Source organism: Manis pentadactyla, chromosome 13 (assembly GCF_030020395.1).
Source record: "Manis pentadactyla isolate mManPen7 chromosome 13, mManPen7.hap1, whole genome shotgun sequence".
NCBI classification, from domain to species: domain Eukaryota; kingdom Metazoa; phylum Chordata; class Mammalia; order Pholidota; family Manidae; genus Manis; species Manis pentadactyla.
The window spans coordinates 10,470,091-10,486,783 of NC_080031.1; the positions used below are offsets into that span (position 1 = coordinate 10,470,091).

Below are 16,693 nucleotides of genomic sequence, written 5' to 3' on the forward strand. Positions count from 1 at the left end.
TTAGCTAACTCCTGCAAGTGATGGACACACAGAAGCAAGGACATGACACAAGGTAAGCTTTATGGGAAATGCTAAGACAAGTCTATTACACCTATTGTAACTCAATCTGTGCAAGCAACATGGCTATGGATTAATGCTCATTTTGAAAAACACCAATATAACTTAATTAAAAAACTGAATTTCTTCACATTGCTGTTGCTTCTTACTAGAAAATATTTCCCCTTTGTATTTTAATCAGTGTTTTCTTCAATGCAACTTTGACATCCTTGTTCCTCAAACTATAGGTCAGGGGATTGAGCATAGGCACTATGTTAGTATAGAAAACAGAAGAAACTTTTCCCTGCTCCATAGATCCAGGAGAGGAATATTTAAGGTACATGAATGCCCCTGACCCAAAAAAAAGGGAAAGAGCAATGATGTGAGAGCTACAGGTACTGAAGGCTTTTGATCTTCCTTGACCAGATTTGATATGAACAATGCTGGTGAGGATGAAGATATAAGAAATCAGGATGGTAAAACTGGGTGCTGTGATATTAATTCCCACGACAATGAGAACTACTACCTCATTGACATACGTGCTGCTGCAAGAAAGTTGGAGGAGAGGGAGGATGTCACACAGGTAATGGTTGATGACATTCACACTGCAGAAGCTAAGTCTAGGCATGCACCCTGTGTGGGCAGCAGCTCCACCGAATCCCATCACATATGCAGCGAGAGTCAGCATGGAGCAAACCTGATGGGACATGGAGACCTTATACAGCAGGGGCTTACAGATGGCCACGTAGCGATCGTAGGCCATTGAGGTCAACATATAGCATTCAGAGATGACAAAAAAGAGGAAGAAAAACAGCTGAGTCATGCATCCCACATAGGAGATGATATTCTTCCTTGATACAAAGTTCATCAGCATCTTGGGGGTGAAAACAGAAGAGTAACACAGGTCAATGAAGGACAGATTGAAAAGGAAATAGTACATGGGGGTATGGAGGTGAGAGTTAAGGCCAATGAGACTGATCAAGCCAAGGTTGCCCACCACGGTGACAATGTAGATCATGAGAAACAGATAAAAGAGGGGTTGCTGGAGCTCTGGGCGGTCTATTAATCCAGCAAGAATAAATTCAGTCACTAAGGAGTCATTTCCAGCCACCATTTTCATCTCCAGAAACCTATAAGAAGAGAAGAAAATTCCATTAACAGAGGACCCAGCTCTCTCCTCACAAAATCACTGTGAGAAGGGGACTCAGAACTTCAAAAATCAACTAAGTCCTCCTTTGCATCATACAGTCTGCATAGGCTGCCACACACACACCTGTTCTTTGTTTGCATGAGCTGCATGTTCAAAGCAATGGCTCCTGTCTTTCCTTGAGGACAGAAGGCATGGAGGAGCTGAGTTACAAGCCTACCTACTGAGAAGCTTCAGTTGTGGGGATGCATCCCCGTCTCTCCCTCCTATTCCTCTGATTCTGCCCTTTCCAGTTCCTACTCATGTTTCCATCACACTACCAGAAACCTCAGATCTCCTTGATGACCATCAAGAAAAAGAGGATTCCTCCAGGGCAGACAGCATGTGTAATTCTGTTCCCCAAAGGGAATTCATGATAATCTACAGACTTCCAGGTACAAGATTTCATGAACCAGCAATTGTTACAGGTATTGAGGAGAACCTGGGTAGCCTACAGTTTATACCTAACCATGCATTCCTGTGTTTCTACACGTTCCCCTCCTTTGTTCCATCCTAGCTGGACAGAGAATGAAGAAAGGAAGGGGCATGAGCTTTCCTTGGTTTTGCAGGAGCGCATGAAAGAGAACCATAATTAATTTGGGCACTGACTTAATTACTTGTGAAGTTTGTGAAAATGTATCAAGCTGAAAACTGACAACATTTTAACTTTTCTATATGTATAGTGTATTTCGGTTAAAAACTTTTCTTAAGAACGAGATATATCTGTTCTTCCTCTGATCTTGCCATATCCTACATGTGTCACTTGCTATATCCAGGGTGTTGCTATATACTGACAGCTTCCTCGCTACCAGAATGCGGATGGTGCCACCACAGAGAGGGTATGCTGACAGGAATGCAGGGAGTCGAGTCAGAGCTCCGTACTTTGGAGTTTCTTCGTATTCAACATACACAGTTCTCATTTCAGCAGCAGTGAAAGAAAAATAGAAACTTGATTCACTCACTCATCTTTCATTGAGACAACTTAGTGGTGACCTTTTCCATGCATTTCATCTCCACTATCCTGGAAGAAGAATTGGCTTTTGTGGTATCAAAGTCAAGGAGCTGCAGTCAGAGAATATTCTTCTCTCTTTATTAGCAAAAGAGTCAGAGAATAGATCTCAAAACCTGAATGTTCCAAGAGTCAGTCTGAGGTGAAACTCAAACTTGTCTTTATAAATTTACTAAGAAACTATGAAGGGAAACCACAGACTTGACACCTGAGTCACCATGTCACAGAACACATGGCACTGGCTCAAAGCTTATATTTCTTGGGACCTGATCAGAAAGGCAGTTATAGTTGTCCCCTGGGACCTTCTCATCATGATGAGCTCTACAGGGAAGAAGTTGGTGTCTATACTTAAACCCTAATTGCAACAGTAAATGTCCATAACCCATCAAGGATTACACGTTCCCCAGGGCATAGGAGAAGGAATGCTCTGCCATTCCCTAGGAAGGTACAAAGAATGGATGTCACTGAAAATTTCTTTAATTACTAATCTAGGTAACATATTAGTTAAAATTAAGTTCAAAACAAAACGGTAGTAGAGCCTTAGACACTGAGAAGTGACTAGTAGTAACAAGGTGAAGGAGTTGGGGCAGGTCATGGGGGGAGGGAGAAGGGGACAAATGTGCACAGTAATTCACAATAACAATATAAGGTGGACATGGGGACTGTAGTAGAGAATGTAGAATATAGTCAATGATTCTGTAACATCTTTCCACATTGATAGATAGTAACTGCACTAGAGGAGTGAGGATTTAATAATATGGGTACTATTGAATCACGGTGCTGTATATTTGAAACCAATATAAGATTGTGTATCAAGATACTGCAATTAAAAAGAAGAATTTAAGCTTATAAAGATATATGAACATTTCAGTGAAGTGTATTTATTAGGTATTTGACTCCCTTAAATAATCAGTGTTAACACAAATTTTACAGACATAAAGAAAAGAATATTTTTCATTTATTTCAGACTTTATTGTTCAATAATGTTATTAAGCTATCATTTCAGGAAAATATGGCTTTAGAATTCCCAAGTATGTATTAATGTGATGATGATGCTTCTGAGAAAGAAACTATTGTTTCTTAATTTTGAAATTACTATAGGTTCACAGGAAATTGTAAAAATAATGCACAGGATCCCTTGAAATCCGCACAACTTCCTAAAATAGTGACATCTTCAATGACTGTAGTACAATAGCAAAGCCAGGAAACTGACATTGGTGTTACTGTATAACAGGATCACAGATTCTATTCAGCTTTCAGCAGTATCGTGTGTTTGTGTCCTGTGTCACTGTGTTTGTGCATCTGTTAATCCAGCTGCTGCCACAGTTAGGGTACAGAACTGCTCCACTACCACAGGGCAACTTCCTTACACCACCCTTTATAGTGACACTCAACACCACATCCCAGCCTTCATCTCTGTCTTCTGGCAACAATTAACCTGTTGACCATCTCTGTAGCTGGGTCATTTGGAAGATAACAAATGAAACTATAAAATACACAACCTCTGAAAAGTACATGAAAGTGTGAATGCACCTCTGCAATGTCTAAAAAATTCCCAAATAGCACAGATATTATTTACTTACTGAGATACATGTGTTTTTCAATACGGAGAGCAGTTTTATCAAAACAAGCAGTTAGGAAATTTAAACTCTGACCAAGATCAGCTATTGCATATTAAATAAACTAGAGAAGTGAAAATCAAGTATGTTAATATTAGAGTCAGGGAATATGAGGTCACTTAAAGCCATAAGACAAGAATTTAGAAATGTGAATATCTAAAAAGCACAAAAAGGCCATCAATCCAGCTTTGCCAAATTTCAAAATACCTATATATTGAGTGGAAATTAGAAAAAGAGTAAACTAGTAAATATTATTACAATTATCTGAGAACATTTAAATCGCCACTTAACATGTCATATGAAAGTTTTTGAGCAACCTCCTTTTGCCTGTTTGCTCAGGAGAAAAATAATCAACATCCAATTACAGAAAATACACTGAACAATTTATTTCCTTTACCACATATTTGCTTATTGTCATTCTCATTACTCTCCCAGCCACAATTTGAGGCTTTTGTACATCAAAATCCACATGGTAGTAGCACATGGAAAACAACTAAAACAGCGCTGATCTAGTTGTTCCCAGGTCCACGAGCAAGTAAGTTTAACTGTTTCTATACCAAATGACTTCAGCTTTTATCTTATCCACAGGTTCCCTGTCATTCCCATAATATTTCTAGAGACTTTCAGAAAAGAGAGTTATAGAAAGGGCTTCCTTCTTTAATTCCTCTATTTTCCATTCCTTCTTCATGAGTTTTGATTACCACTCACTGCTGTACCTTCCTAGGATGCTGTCCTCTCAGTCCCTGAACCCCCACAAATACAGCCACAGCCATGCTTCTGCATTCATGGGACCATTAGTATGTCACTGTGTATTGTAAGTTTCAATAAAGCATTATGGATAGTGGAGGATAATTACAGTAGTTTACAGAAAAGGTAATACATTCAGAATGAAGTGTAGTTTCCAAAATGCCATAATCCTTTCTCTAATGAAGACCTCTTATTTATTGTCCATGTGTCTCTATGAGTCATGGACTAATGACATGTTCTGGAGAAACTGCCACACTCTTTTTTTTTTGCACAAAAAGTCAGCTCTGAAAATAGAAATGTTTTCTCATATTTCATGTTTATGAAAATAAAAATATAGTAGAATGCATACCAGAAAGAGTACTTTTCAAATCAGGGGACTAATAGTCTGTTCTAGACGTTTCTTCAAGAAGCTGTGTGACTTTAAGTAAACCATTTATCCGAGTTTCAGTATTCTATCAACCTAATAAATGTACACTGACAATTCATTATGTGCTACTTTGAGTGTAAGAACAAAAATGAAATTTCTGCTAAAAGAACCTCAACACACAGAATTTACAGATACAAAGTGAGCAATATTTCATGATTTTTCATGGAATCTGCTGTAATTGTGAAACACTGGCATATGCAGGAGTCACATTTCTGCCCATGGGAGGCTGAAAGAGTAGGGACAGATCACCTTACTCACACTTCCAATAGCATATTAGAAGAGGCAGGCAAGTCACGTCGCAATACACGAGGTCACACTAGTGTTACTTTATTGATCATTTGCAGACTCATCTTTTCCAAGAGAACAATCCTCAGAATCACAATGCAAAAAACTGATGAATTCCTTCCATAACATTATTCTTAAATAAGAATAATGAGAAAAAGGAGAAGAAATTATGAAACTGTTGATGAACATATACTTAAAAAATTGGAAACAAATTGACGGAAGACTCATCAAATTTCCTGTGCTATGGTGAAAAAGAAATAGGATAAAAAAACTGCCACTAAAAATATTGTAAATAAACATGCAAAATCTTCCTGTCCTGTGACTACCGGTGCTGAGATACTGTTTTGCATCAGAGCTTTCTCCTGCTCAAGGTCTTTCTCAGAGCAAGTTTAACATCCTTGTTCCTCAAGCTGTAGATTATGGGGTTCATCATGGGGGCCACATTGGTATAAAAGACAGAGGAGATTTTTCCCACATCCACAGATTCAGCAGAAGAAGGTTGGAGATACATAAATGCACATGATCCAAAGAACAAAGAAACAGCAATGATGTGGGAACTGCAAGTGCCGAAGGCTTTGGACCTGCCCTCAATGGAGCTGATTTGGAGGATGCTGGAGATGATGAAACCATAGGAGACAAAGATGGTGATACAGGGAAAAACGATGTTGATGCCCGCCACAATTAACTCCACCAGCTCATTGACCCGGGTGCTAGTGCAGGAGAGCTGGAGCAACGGAAAGACATCACAAAAATAATGGTTGATGGTGTTGGCATCACAGAAGGTCAGTCTCAGCAGGCATCCAGTGTGGGCCATGGAACTAGAAAAGGCCATCAAGTAGGAACCAAGCATAAGGGTGGCACACACCTTAGGGGACATGGCAGCATTATACAAGAGTGGGTTGCAGATGGCCACATAGCGGTCATAGGCCATTGATGTCAGCACATAGCATTCAGAAATGACAAAGAAACAGAAAAAACAGAACTGGGTCATGCACCCCATGTAGGAGATAATGTTCTTCTTCGATAAGAAATTCATCAGCATTTTGGGTGTAAATACTGAAGAATAGCAGATGTCTATGAAGGACAAGTTCAACAGGAAAAAGTACATGGGGGTGTGCAGGTGTGAATTCAGCCCAATTAGAGTTATCAAGGCCAAATTTCCCAACTGAGTGACCATATACATTACTAGAAACAGGAAGAACAGGGGCAGTTGGAGATCTGGTTGGTCTGTTAATCCCAGAAGAATAAATTCAGTAACTGAAGAACCATTTCCAAAAGCCATTCTTCTCTAAGGGGATCTGTGGTCAAGAGGAAAAGTGTTATATTAAAGGACAACTCAGTTTTTCCTGCAATATCTCATCTGACATGAGAGGCTATATACTGGGAATATCGAAGAATAGCCCAATCTGTACATATAGAATCTGCCTTTACCATTAACATTATGTTGAATGACACTGACACAGCACTAATAATCTAGATAGAGCTAATGGGCACCACATATTTAAAGTACAGAGGTCAGTGCTACCATAGGCAAAACAGATTACTGGAAAACCTAAGGGATGAGACAGAAGAAAGGTGGGCCAAGACAGACCTTCCCTTCTCTGGTCTCACCATCTCTCATTCACTGAAGCCCTCCCCTCACCAGTAAAATTGGAGGCAGAGAACCTAGCAGCCTGGTGCTACCTCTATACACATTAACCTTGTTGGAATGAGAACTAAGGAGGCTGTTTCTATCCCAGAAGTAAGGACCAGAGTCTAGGAGGGGCTGTTACTGCCCGTGCCAAGGTAAGACCCATAAACGCAGAGAGTGAGAGGTCCTCCCATGGGGAGGGAGCTTAACCTGGGATTCTGCACCCCCAAATTCTCTGAACTCTGCACATCACCTGACACCGCCCCCTCCAACACATGCTCCCAAGCAGTTTCCCTTGAATCTCAGAACTTCAGCCAATGGGAAAGTGGCATATCTCAGATCTCAGGACACCCATCTCACAACAACAAGGACATTGACATAAACGGAATTCAGAAACTCACCTCACCCTCCTTCTGCCAGAAAACATCAGTGCTCCCTTATCTTTGGTACCTACCCTTGTCCTATAAAGGCAATTTCAGGCTTTGAGACTTTGGTTCTTTTAATTATAAAAGTATGCAGCCCAGACTTATTGCAGATATGCCCTGGAAATCTTTCCAAACTACACACCGTAACTTCTCATTGTGACTTTGAAACCTCAAAAGCAGCAGAGCCAAATATAACCTTTGTTATCATCACACTCACCACTTGGTAAGACACAGGAGATTAAATGTGAGTTTAATGATAAAGTGCACTTGCTTATAAACAGGGTAGATGCTTGCTCAGTCTTTTCCCCGAGGAATAGAGTCTATGTGTAAAAGAGAAATAGGGGGATTGTATTTACCCTCTGGACCATCATCTGTCTTCCGTTCCTTAGGGACTCAATATTTAAGCTACTTTATACCTATCTTTAGTTTTGTTGGTCCCCAAAGGTAGAGGCAGAAATAAATTCCCTCCCTTCTGTCATCATCTTTAAAGGAAAATCTTATTGTAGAGATTCCTTATGTCTTTCTTCCAAAACTTAAAATGGAAATTTTACAGAGTCTGATCAGAGGCTTCTTGATTTTGTCACCTGAATATTCAAAAAATTGTACCACCTCAATTCATTTGTTTCCTCTCGTTTATCTCCTCCACCCTGAAAAAAACATTGATGCCTTTCTCCCTTTTCAAGTTTTTCCTTGTAAACACTTCTTGAAAATATCTACCTGAGGATCCTGCTATGTCCTTAAATGTAACATTTCATTAAATGAAGTCATTAATTCCATCTCATCACAGAAAAGTCTTTGGGATATGGAGCCAGACAACATGTATTTGAGAACTACGTCCGTGGTTACTAACTTGGACAAGCTACCTAACGGCTTATGCCTCGGGTTCATGATTTCAAAAGCAGTGATAAATGTAAATCTCTTTCATTAGGTTCATTTGATAATTATGAAAAATATATATAAAATGTTAGAACAGTGCCTGGGCTGTGGTAAACAGTAAATCAATATCCTTATTTACATACACAAAACTAACAGTGGATAGACCATCAAGACATGCATCACACATTTTTTCTCTTTAGTTCCCATGTTCCCCTATAAACTGTTAAGCTATGTGAGTATAAATATTCTGTCTTGTTTATGGCTCTTCTCGTTGTACTGTGTATAGTGCAGAGCACACAGCAGGTACTCCACAAATAATCCTATAAATTATATTGTTCTTTGGTGAAAACCTTCAGACTGTTTCCCGCATTTTTCACATGCTAAGTGTTATAGAGTCCACACCAGCACTGATTTCCATCCATTTCTCTCAGCACCACACTGTTCCAGCCTTTTCAGCTTTTATGTGAACTGTACTGGTGAACTACAGTGGCTCCTATTACCCTAGCATTTTCCCACATATCCCTCATACGTGGCCATATTCAATAATAGTAAAATAAGCTTGGAAAGCAGTTTTCTTCCCTAATTCAAGAACTTTTACTGGGTCTCAACCCAATGAGTAACTAAAACTTTATAATAAAAGTATAAGTCTCAAAATTCTGATTAAGCTTTAGAGAAAATGAAAGAAGATACCAAATGAGAGATAAATTTGATAGAAAAAATAGTGTGAACGCATTATTCTGAAAGATATAAATATTTCGAGCACACTAAGTATTGTGCAAATTCTCCTCTCCAAATAAAAAAAGAGAACGTTGGAGAATATTTACATTTCAGAGACCACAAGCCTATAAAAAGCAAAACATATTGGCCACATGAAGAATATTTTTTACATTTAAGTATAAGTATGTTCATACTTTATATCATAATAAATTTCAGTTTTTCTCTTCAGTGCTTACTAGAAAACTGCAAGACTATTCCACAATAGACCATTAAAATAATATATTATTTAACAATTAATTAAAAGTAATTATTAATATAAAATTAATTTAATAATTTAATAAAATCCGTTAAAATAATATACTATTTAATATCTCAGAAATATAGGCTTTAACTCATGTTAATTAGAAAGTTTCTCCTTTCAGCTTCCAGAATGCTCAATTAAAAATTCATAAGAGAGGTTCTTACTCTTCTCACACACTAATAGATCTGGAGCTGCAGTGTCCAGGGTTGGTTCAAGAAATAAACACTCTCAAGGACCCAGGCCCTTCCATTCCATTCTCCTCAGACTGTTGGCCTTTGTCCTGAAGCTGTTCACCTTATGGTCACAAAATGACTGCCATCGCTCCGAAAATCACATTTAAAAGCAACTATTTTCAAACAAAGCAAGCAAGACAACAAGGCAAAAGAACTCACCTCCCATCTCTCTCTCCTACTTTCTCATGAACTAAATCTTCTCCACAAGCCAACAGATGGCTTCCCTCTATGTCTCTTCAGTCGGGAAGAACTCTGCCACGTGGCTAATGGAGTTGCAATGAGTATGTACAAAGAATATTTCTAAGCACTTGCAAAGCTGAGTGAGTCCACCAGAAACTGAAAAAATTCTTCAGTTTTGGAAAATTGATTATATTAAGTTGTATATATTTATCTTTACTTTTCAGAGTTTCTCCAATGGTTATCTTTTTAAAATTCCCCCTCCCCACAAAAAGAGCTGTTTGGAAGGGACCAACAATACAAAAGTACGGTCTTGGAGAGACAAAAAAGGCCGGTACTTATTTTGAATGGCTCGGTGCTACGGGATAGGTACAGGAATCAAAAATCTGAGAAGTACGAAAAAACTTAGAGGGAAAGACCAGAACAGCATTCTAAACTTATTTAGGTATTTTCTCTCCAAAACATTTTGAGTACATTATTTACATGATTCTATGTAATACTAACATCAGTCTACCAAACATTTAATTGAAGGAAACTTGCAAAATCTCACAAAATTAAAATATATAGCACCTCATTTTTCTAACACTAATTATGTGTTTATACAAATAGTTCAACAAAAATGAAGACATCAAACAAAAGTTGACCTAGGTACTGAGTGGACACAGTTCACTGGTCCGCATTGGACTAACTAAACTATTTACCAACTTAACGTATATCATCATATTCTTGGACTAGGTTTTGGGGGCCACATGGGGAAAAATGTAGGTATAAATATTGAATAACCTATTTCAGCAATACTTTATGACCTGGGTAGAGATGATATTGACTTGTTTTCATTATTTATTAAACTATAAATGAATGTTCTGTGAACTTTTCAATAATGTGTTATGTTTGATGGTAGAGTTTAAAAAATCAGTATTTTCAGTGCATGCCATATAAACATAAATCATTTATAACTCAAAAATTATATTTACACTGAGAACAGAATTGTGAATATTTACTTATTGGATAATATTCACAGATAAAATATCTTCAGAAACCTCTGGAACATATTTTTCTATCAGATTTAGTGAATTAAGCAACAATTAAGAATTCTTAATAATTATAGCCATACTGTTTTACAGGCACCATAATAAACAATATCCAATGTAAAATTAACAGTTTTTAATCATTTCTAAAACCACCCCCAAGTTTACACATGAAATCATTCAAATAATATCAGAGCTTTTTTCTTTCATTGACAAACTTGATATTGAACCAATCGGAGCCAATTTCACATTTTTGTTCAAACACTTCAAAATAGCGATGAAGTCCTAATTTGCAGAATGCTTGTGAATTCTTCAAGCAATTATACTAGTGTAGATCATACTAAGAGGAGACACCAGCTGTAAATTGATAGAGTGATGATGAGTGTCTCTGCACATCATTCGTCCATCTTCTGTGTCTCCATTAAGGATCAGTGCTGAAAAGAGCAATAAAAAGGCAGTGTTCCCCACAAGCCCTGATTTATGTAGTTTCGGGTTTGAAAGGTAATCACCAAGACAGAGCTGACTTAACCCTCACCTCTCCTTTACCTGGAGGCCTCACTGCTGCTGGGGTTCAGGGCCCCTTTTGTCTACAGTCCTAAGTGGTCTAAGATTCTGACAATGAAAGAGTCAGAAAAAAGAAAAAAAGCCTGTCTTTGACATGGTGAGAAGGGTATTCCGGGAGCAGGTCACTATTTCTATTGGAGAATTTGCCATGAAGGGCTCCTTCACTTGCAAGGACAGCAAAAAACAACTATGAGCTCCAAAACAACCATTTGACCCAAATGAGAATCTATTCCTAGCCCCATAACTCTGGGAAAATTGATTAGAAAAGCAGAAAATACTCTCTCTCCGGTGATCTCTTTCCAAATAAAAGGAGCCTACCAAGGGTAGAAAATAGGGAGCTTGTGTTTCCGTCCTGTGTCACAGACCTGCCATTGGATCCTTGGAGACTCAATGTTCTACGCACTTTATAATTTCACACGAGGAGTTCCTATTCCCCAGGGCAGAGGGTTGAGTGCCTCCCTCTGTCGATTCCTTCATCATTCCTGGAGTCCATTCACAGGTCTATGAAGGAGGAAGGTCTGGGGCATTGTCACTTGCCATTTCTAGCACTTTCTGAAAGCTTCTGGGACTGCAGTAGTAAAATATTATATTATTATATAAATAAATATATATGCATATATATATATTTGCATCTCATTTTACCTATGCATATCACTAAAATGAGACTACTAAAAGGAGCAGTATATAAGGTTGTGGGGGATTGAATCAATGAACTCACATAACATATGTGCACAAACATACCTGATGCATAAAAAGAGCCTGGTAAGTGTTCCAACCCCTCCCCATGCCCCTAATCCACTCATTATATTGGGTATCTCAACCTTGTCACTATTGACACTGTGGACTAAATCATTCTTTACCGTGGAGATGGTCTGTGTATTACAGGCTGTAAGAAACCCTGGCCTCTGCCCATTAGATGCCAGTAGTGTTCTCACCTCACCTGTGACGCAATCAAAATGTTCTCCAAACATTGGCATATGTCCCTGGAGTGACAAAGTCATGTATTTTGAGAACTGCTGATATATATGTAATAGAAATCAGGGCAATGGTTACCTCAGGTGGTGGATAGGGATTGGCTATTGACTGGAAGGTTCAAGAGTGGAATTTATGAGGTTGTGGAAATGCTCCCTAACATTTTCTAGGTAACTAAATTAGCTAATACTTATGGAAAAGCCATCAAATGGTATACTTCATATTTGTATATTCTACTTTATATAAATTAAACATCATTGAAAAAAATGAAATACAATAAAGCCTAAGGGCATGAGCCACTCAAGGGATCAGCCCAAAGCAATGAAGCAATGGGGTTATTACAGTGGCTATGGGGTCTTGTCCACCTGACTATACATCTGGGGGCTGCAGCAGGTATGGATCATTTTCATGTACTTATTGGCTCTTTGCACACCATTCTTGGGATGTGTCTGTCAAATCATCTGTCCACTTATGAAAAGGTCCTTTTATCACTGAGATATAATTATTAAGTTGTTATATTTTCTGATAAAGTACCTTTTAAAGATATAAGTGTTGCAAATATTCTTCTAGTCAGTAGCTTGCCTGTGAAATTTTTCAGATAAACGTATGTTGTAATTTAAATGAAGTTCATTTTGTTTTTTTGTTTCTTTATTTAGTGCTTCCTAGCATCTGAGAAGTCTACACCTACAACAACATAATTTTCTGCTTTATTCTAGAAGATTTATGTTACTTTTAGGTATACCGTTTTGATCCATTTAAAATTAATTTTTGTGCATGGTGTGAGGTAGAGATCAAAATTCGTGTTTTCCTCATGAATAGTTAGTATTCCCAGCATTTGATCAGATGTTCCTGTGCCTATAGAATTATTTTGTTCCATAGTCAAAAATCAATTGGCTATATCCTGGAGGATCTGTTTCTGAATATTTTATTCTGTCCTATGGATTTATTTTTCTATCTTTACAAAAAACCCAATCTGTCTTGATTTTCAAAGCCTAAAACTAAGTGTTAAAATCAGTTAGTGTAAATTCCCTGTGTCATATAGAATCCCTCAAGCAGTAGATGCCAACAAACAAACTCACAATACATTCAATGTAGTAAATGCCTGGGAAGGATAAAATAGGAGGTAGTGCGAGTCAGTGATACAGGCCTTCAGACCAGGATGAAAGTCTGTCACCTGACAGAGAAATTGAAGGAAAAGCTGGGTAGGAAAAATCTCAGACCATAGTGCGGTCCTAAAACGTCTCTGATAGAAAGTCCCAAAGCAGATTTCCTATCAGAAGAGGCTTGTGTTTCACAGAAATTCACCAGCTAGTGCATGACCGACCATGGTAATGCCCTGGCTGGGCACATGGCAGAGTGAGCATGGACCCTGAACACTATGGTGAATCCAACAGACTATCAGCATTAGACGTCCAGTGAGGGATGCTCCCTGCAGGGGCTTCTCTTGAAGGGCAGTTAGCAGCACCTCTCTGACTGCTAATAGTCTACTCACAAAAAGAAATTGTACTCCAAAATTCTTTCTGATTATTTATTGTTATCTGTAATTGTTTCATTAATCACTTTTACATTATACTGATTACTGTTGTTAGTCAAACAAGATAATCCACTTCTACGAGTATTTGTTCACCCCCCAACTCTATTTCATATGCTACCAATACAAATGGGAAATTCATTGAAGAAATAGAAAAATAAGAGGAGAAAAGCGTGTTGTTAAATATATCTATTGTCTATTGATGAAACAAGTTTTAAGTAAATTTGCAAAATGTTGCTAGGCATATAGTTTTTTATCATTAACATACACCTTTTTCATGAACCTCATTGCATAAGGAAAACAATGGCTAAAATGTTTGTTCAACACTAAATATAGTGTTTTCTTTTAAATGATAACAAAATTTATACTAAGAACTGTATGATCTCCTTCAACACATTTACTGTCATTTCAGACAGTAATGAATGCAAGTTTTATAATGCAACATCCACCCCACCTTATTGGGACCATAAAATACATATGTAATATTCCATTAATCCTCTCTTATGGCTGTGATCAGCGATGAATGGGGGAGTTATATGTATTCTCTTGAATATTAAATACATTGGGCTGACAGGAGCTCTCAGAAGCTGGTGGTATGTGGTATAGATTTTGCCATTCTCAAGGGGAACAAGAAAAGTCAGAGTAATAAAAGGAAAACTGGTAAGAAAAATAGAGCAAAAGGACAACATCCAGGGATCTGCTCCTGCTTTAAGTTGTCTGCATGATGAGAAAAAAAGCCATTTTTGAATACTGCTGCCCAACAGTAACAATATTGTTAAAAATGAGAATATTTCTGCAGTATTTTGCACATCTATGTCTAAATGAGCAAGCTCTAATTTTAACTTATGTAACATATGAAACTCAACATATTTCTCTAAGATTATGAATATCTCAGGAAACAAAAAGCAGTACTAAAAAATTTTTAAAAATTTGGTGCATGTGTTAGTTTAATAAACATACTATTAGTTACTTAGTTAACTCCTGCAAGGTGATGGACACACAGAAGCAAAGAAATAAGACAAATGGAAATGCTAAGAGAAGTCTGTTACACCACTTTTAAAACAATCTATACAAGTAAAATGGTTACAGATAAAGGCTCATCTTGGAAAACACCAGTAAAATTTAATTAAAAAATTGAATTTCTTTACACTGCTGCTGCTTCTAACTAGAATTTATTTCCCCTTTGTATTTTAAACAGCATTTTATTCAATGCAACTTTGACATCCTTGTTTCTCAAACTATAGATCAGGGGATTGAGCATGGGCACTATGTTAGTATAGAAAACAGAGGAAACTTTTCCCTGCTCCATAGATCCAGGAGAGGAATATTTAAGGTACATGAATGCTGCTGACCCAAAAAAAAGACTAAGAGCAATGATGTGAGAGCTACAGGTACTGAAGGCTTTTGATCTTCCTTGAGCAGATTTGATATGAACAATGCTGGTGAGGATGAAGATATAAGAAATCAGGATGGTAAAACTGGGTGCTGTGATATTAATTCCCACGACAATGAGAACTACTACCTCATTGACGTAGGTGCTGCTGCAAGAAAGTTGGAGGAGAGGGAGGATGTCACACAGGTAATGGTTGATGACATTCACACTGCAGAAGGTTAGTCTAAGCGTGCACCCTGTGTGGGCAGCAGCTCCACCGAATCCCATCACATACGCAGCGAGAGTCAGCATGGAGCAAACCTGACGGGACATGGAGACCTTATACAGCAGGGGCTTACAGATGGCCACGTAGCGATCGTAGGCCATTGAGGTCAACATATAGCATTCAGAGATGACAAAAAAGAGGAAGAAAAACAGCTGAGTCATGCATCCCACATAGGAGATGATATTCTTCCTTGACACAAAGTTCATCAGCATCTTGGGGGTGAAAACAGAAGAGTAACACAGGTCAATGAAGGACAGATTGAAAAGGAAATAGTACATGGGGGTATGGAGGTGAGAGTTAAGGCCAATGAGAATGATCAAGCCAAGGTTGCCCACCACCGTGACAATGTAGATCATGAGAAACAGATAAAAGAGGGGTTGCTGGAGCTCTGGGTGGTCTGTTAATCCAGCAAGAATAAATTCAGTCACTAAGGAGTCATTTCTAGCCACCATTTTCATCTTTAGAAACCTATAAGAAGAGAAGAAAATTCCATCAGTAGAGGACCCAGCTCTCTCCTCACAAACTCACTGTGAGAAGGGGACTCAGAATTGCTAAAATGAAGTAAGTGCTCCTTTGCATCATACAGTCTGAATAGGCTGCCACACACACACACCTGTTCTTTGTTTGCATGAGCTGCGTGTTCAAAGCAACGGCTCCTGTCTTTCCTTGAGGACAGAAGGGATGGAGGAGCTGAGTTACAAGCCTACCTACTGAGAAGCTTCAGTAGTGGGGATGCATCCCCGTCTCTCCCTCCTATTTCTCTGGTCCTGCACTTCCCAGTGCCTACTTATGTTTCCATTACACTGCCAGGAACTGCAGCTCTCCTGTGATGACCGTCAAGAAAAAGAGGATTCCTCCAGGGCACACAGCATGGGTAAATCTGCTTCACAAAGGCATCAGGTACAAGATTTCATGAGCCGACAATCGTTACGGGTACTGAGGAGAGCCTGGGTAGCCTACAGTTTATGTCTAACCATGCATTCCTGTATTTCTACACGTTCCCCTTCTTTGTTCCATCCTAGCTGGACAGAGAATGACTAAAGGAAGGAGCATGAGCTTTCCTTGGTTTTGCAGCTGAGCATGAAAGAGAAACATAATTACTTTGGGCACTGATTAAATTACTTGTGAAGTTTGTGAAAATGTATCAACTGAATACTTACAGCACTTTAACTTTTATATATAGATAGTAATTTCATATTAAAAACTTTTCTTACAAACAAAATACATCTGTTTTTCCTCTGATGTTGCCATATCCTGTATGTGTCACTTGGT

The 16,693-nt window shown here is 38.3% G+C and overlaps 3 protein-coding genes across 3 annotated transcripts; all 3 read right to left on the reverse strand.

Moving 5' to 3' along the window:
• Positions 1-205: 205 nt before the first annotated feature.
• Positions 206-1,156, reverse strand: LOC118934581 (olfactory receptor 8B3-like). Its single transcript, XM_036930186.2, has one exon. It carries the CDS (start codon positions 1,154-1,156, stop codon positions 206-208), a length of 951 nt encoding a protein of 316 aa, XP_036786081.2.
• Positions 1,157-5,658: 4,502 nt separating this feature from the next.
• On the reverse strand, positions 5,659-6,791 carry LOC118934655 (olfactory receptor 147-like). The gene has a single exon (XM_036930300.2). It carries the CDS (start codon positions 6,589-6,591, stop codon positions 5,659-5,661), a length of 933 nt encoding a protein of 310 aa, XP_036786195.2. The 5' UTR covers positions 6,592-6,791.
• Positions 6,792-12,701: 5,910 nt separating this feature from the next.
• On the reverse strand, positions 12,702-16,195 carry LOC118934662 (olfactory receptor 8B3). The gene is made up of 2 exons (XM_036930318.2): positions 14,960-16,195; positions 12,702-12,723 (listed from the first exon to the last, which is right to left on the reverse strand). The coding sequence occupies exons 1-2, from the start codon at positions 15,877-15,879 to the stop codon at positions 12,702-12,704; spliced, it is 942 nt and encodes a 313-aa protein (XP_036786213.2). The 5' UTR covers positions 15,880-16,195.
• Positions 16,196-16,693: the final 498 nt, after the last annotated feature.

What these genes read in the sequence shown, in the direction of transcription:
- LOC118934662 (XM_036930318.2), bottom strand. Translation starts at nt 15,879, where the DNA reads ATGAAAATGGTGGCTAGAAATGACTCCTTAGTGACTGAATTTATTCTT. An exon ending in GTTGCATTGAATAAAATGCT is followed by an intron (nt 12,724 to 14,959) that starts GTTTAAAATACA and finishes ATTATATCTCAG; the next exon opens with TGATAAAAGGACCTTTTCAT.
- LOC118934581 (XM_036930186.2), bottom strand. Translation starts at nt 1,156, where the DNA reads ATGAAAATGGTGGCTGGAAATGACTCCTTAGTGACTGAATTTATTCTT.
- LOC118934655 (XM_036930300.2), bottom strand. Translation starts at nt 6,591, where the DNA reads ATGGCTTTTGGAAATGGTTCTTCAGTTACTGAATTTATTCTTCTGGGA.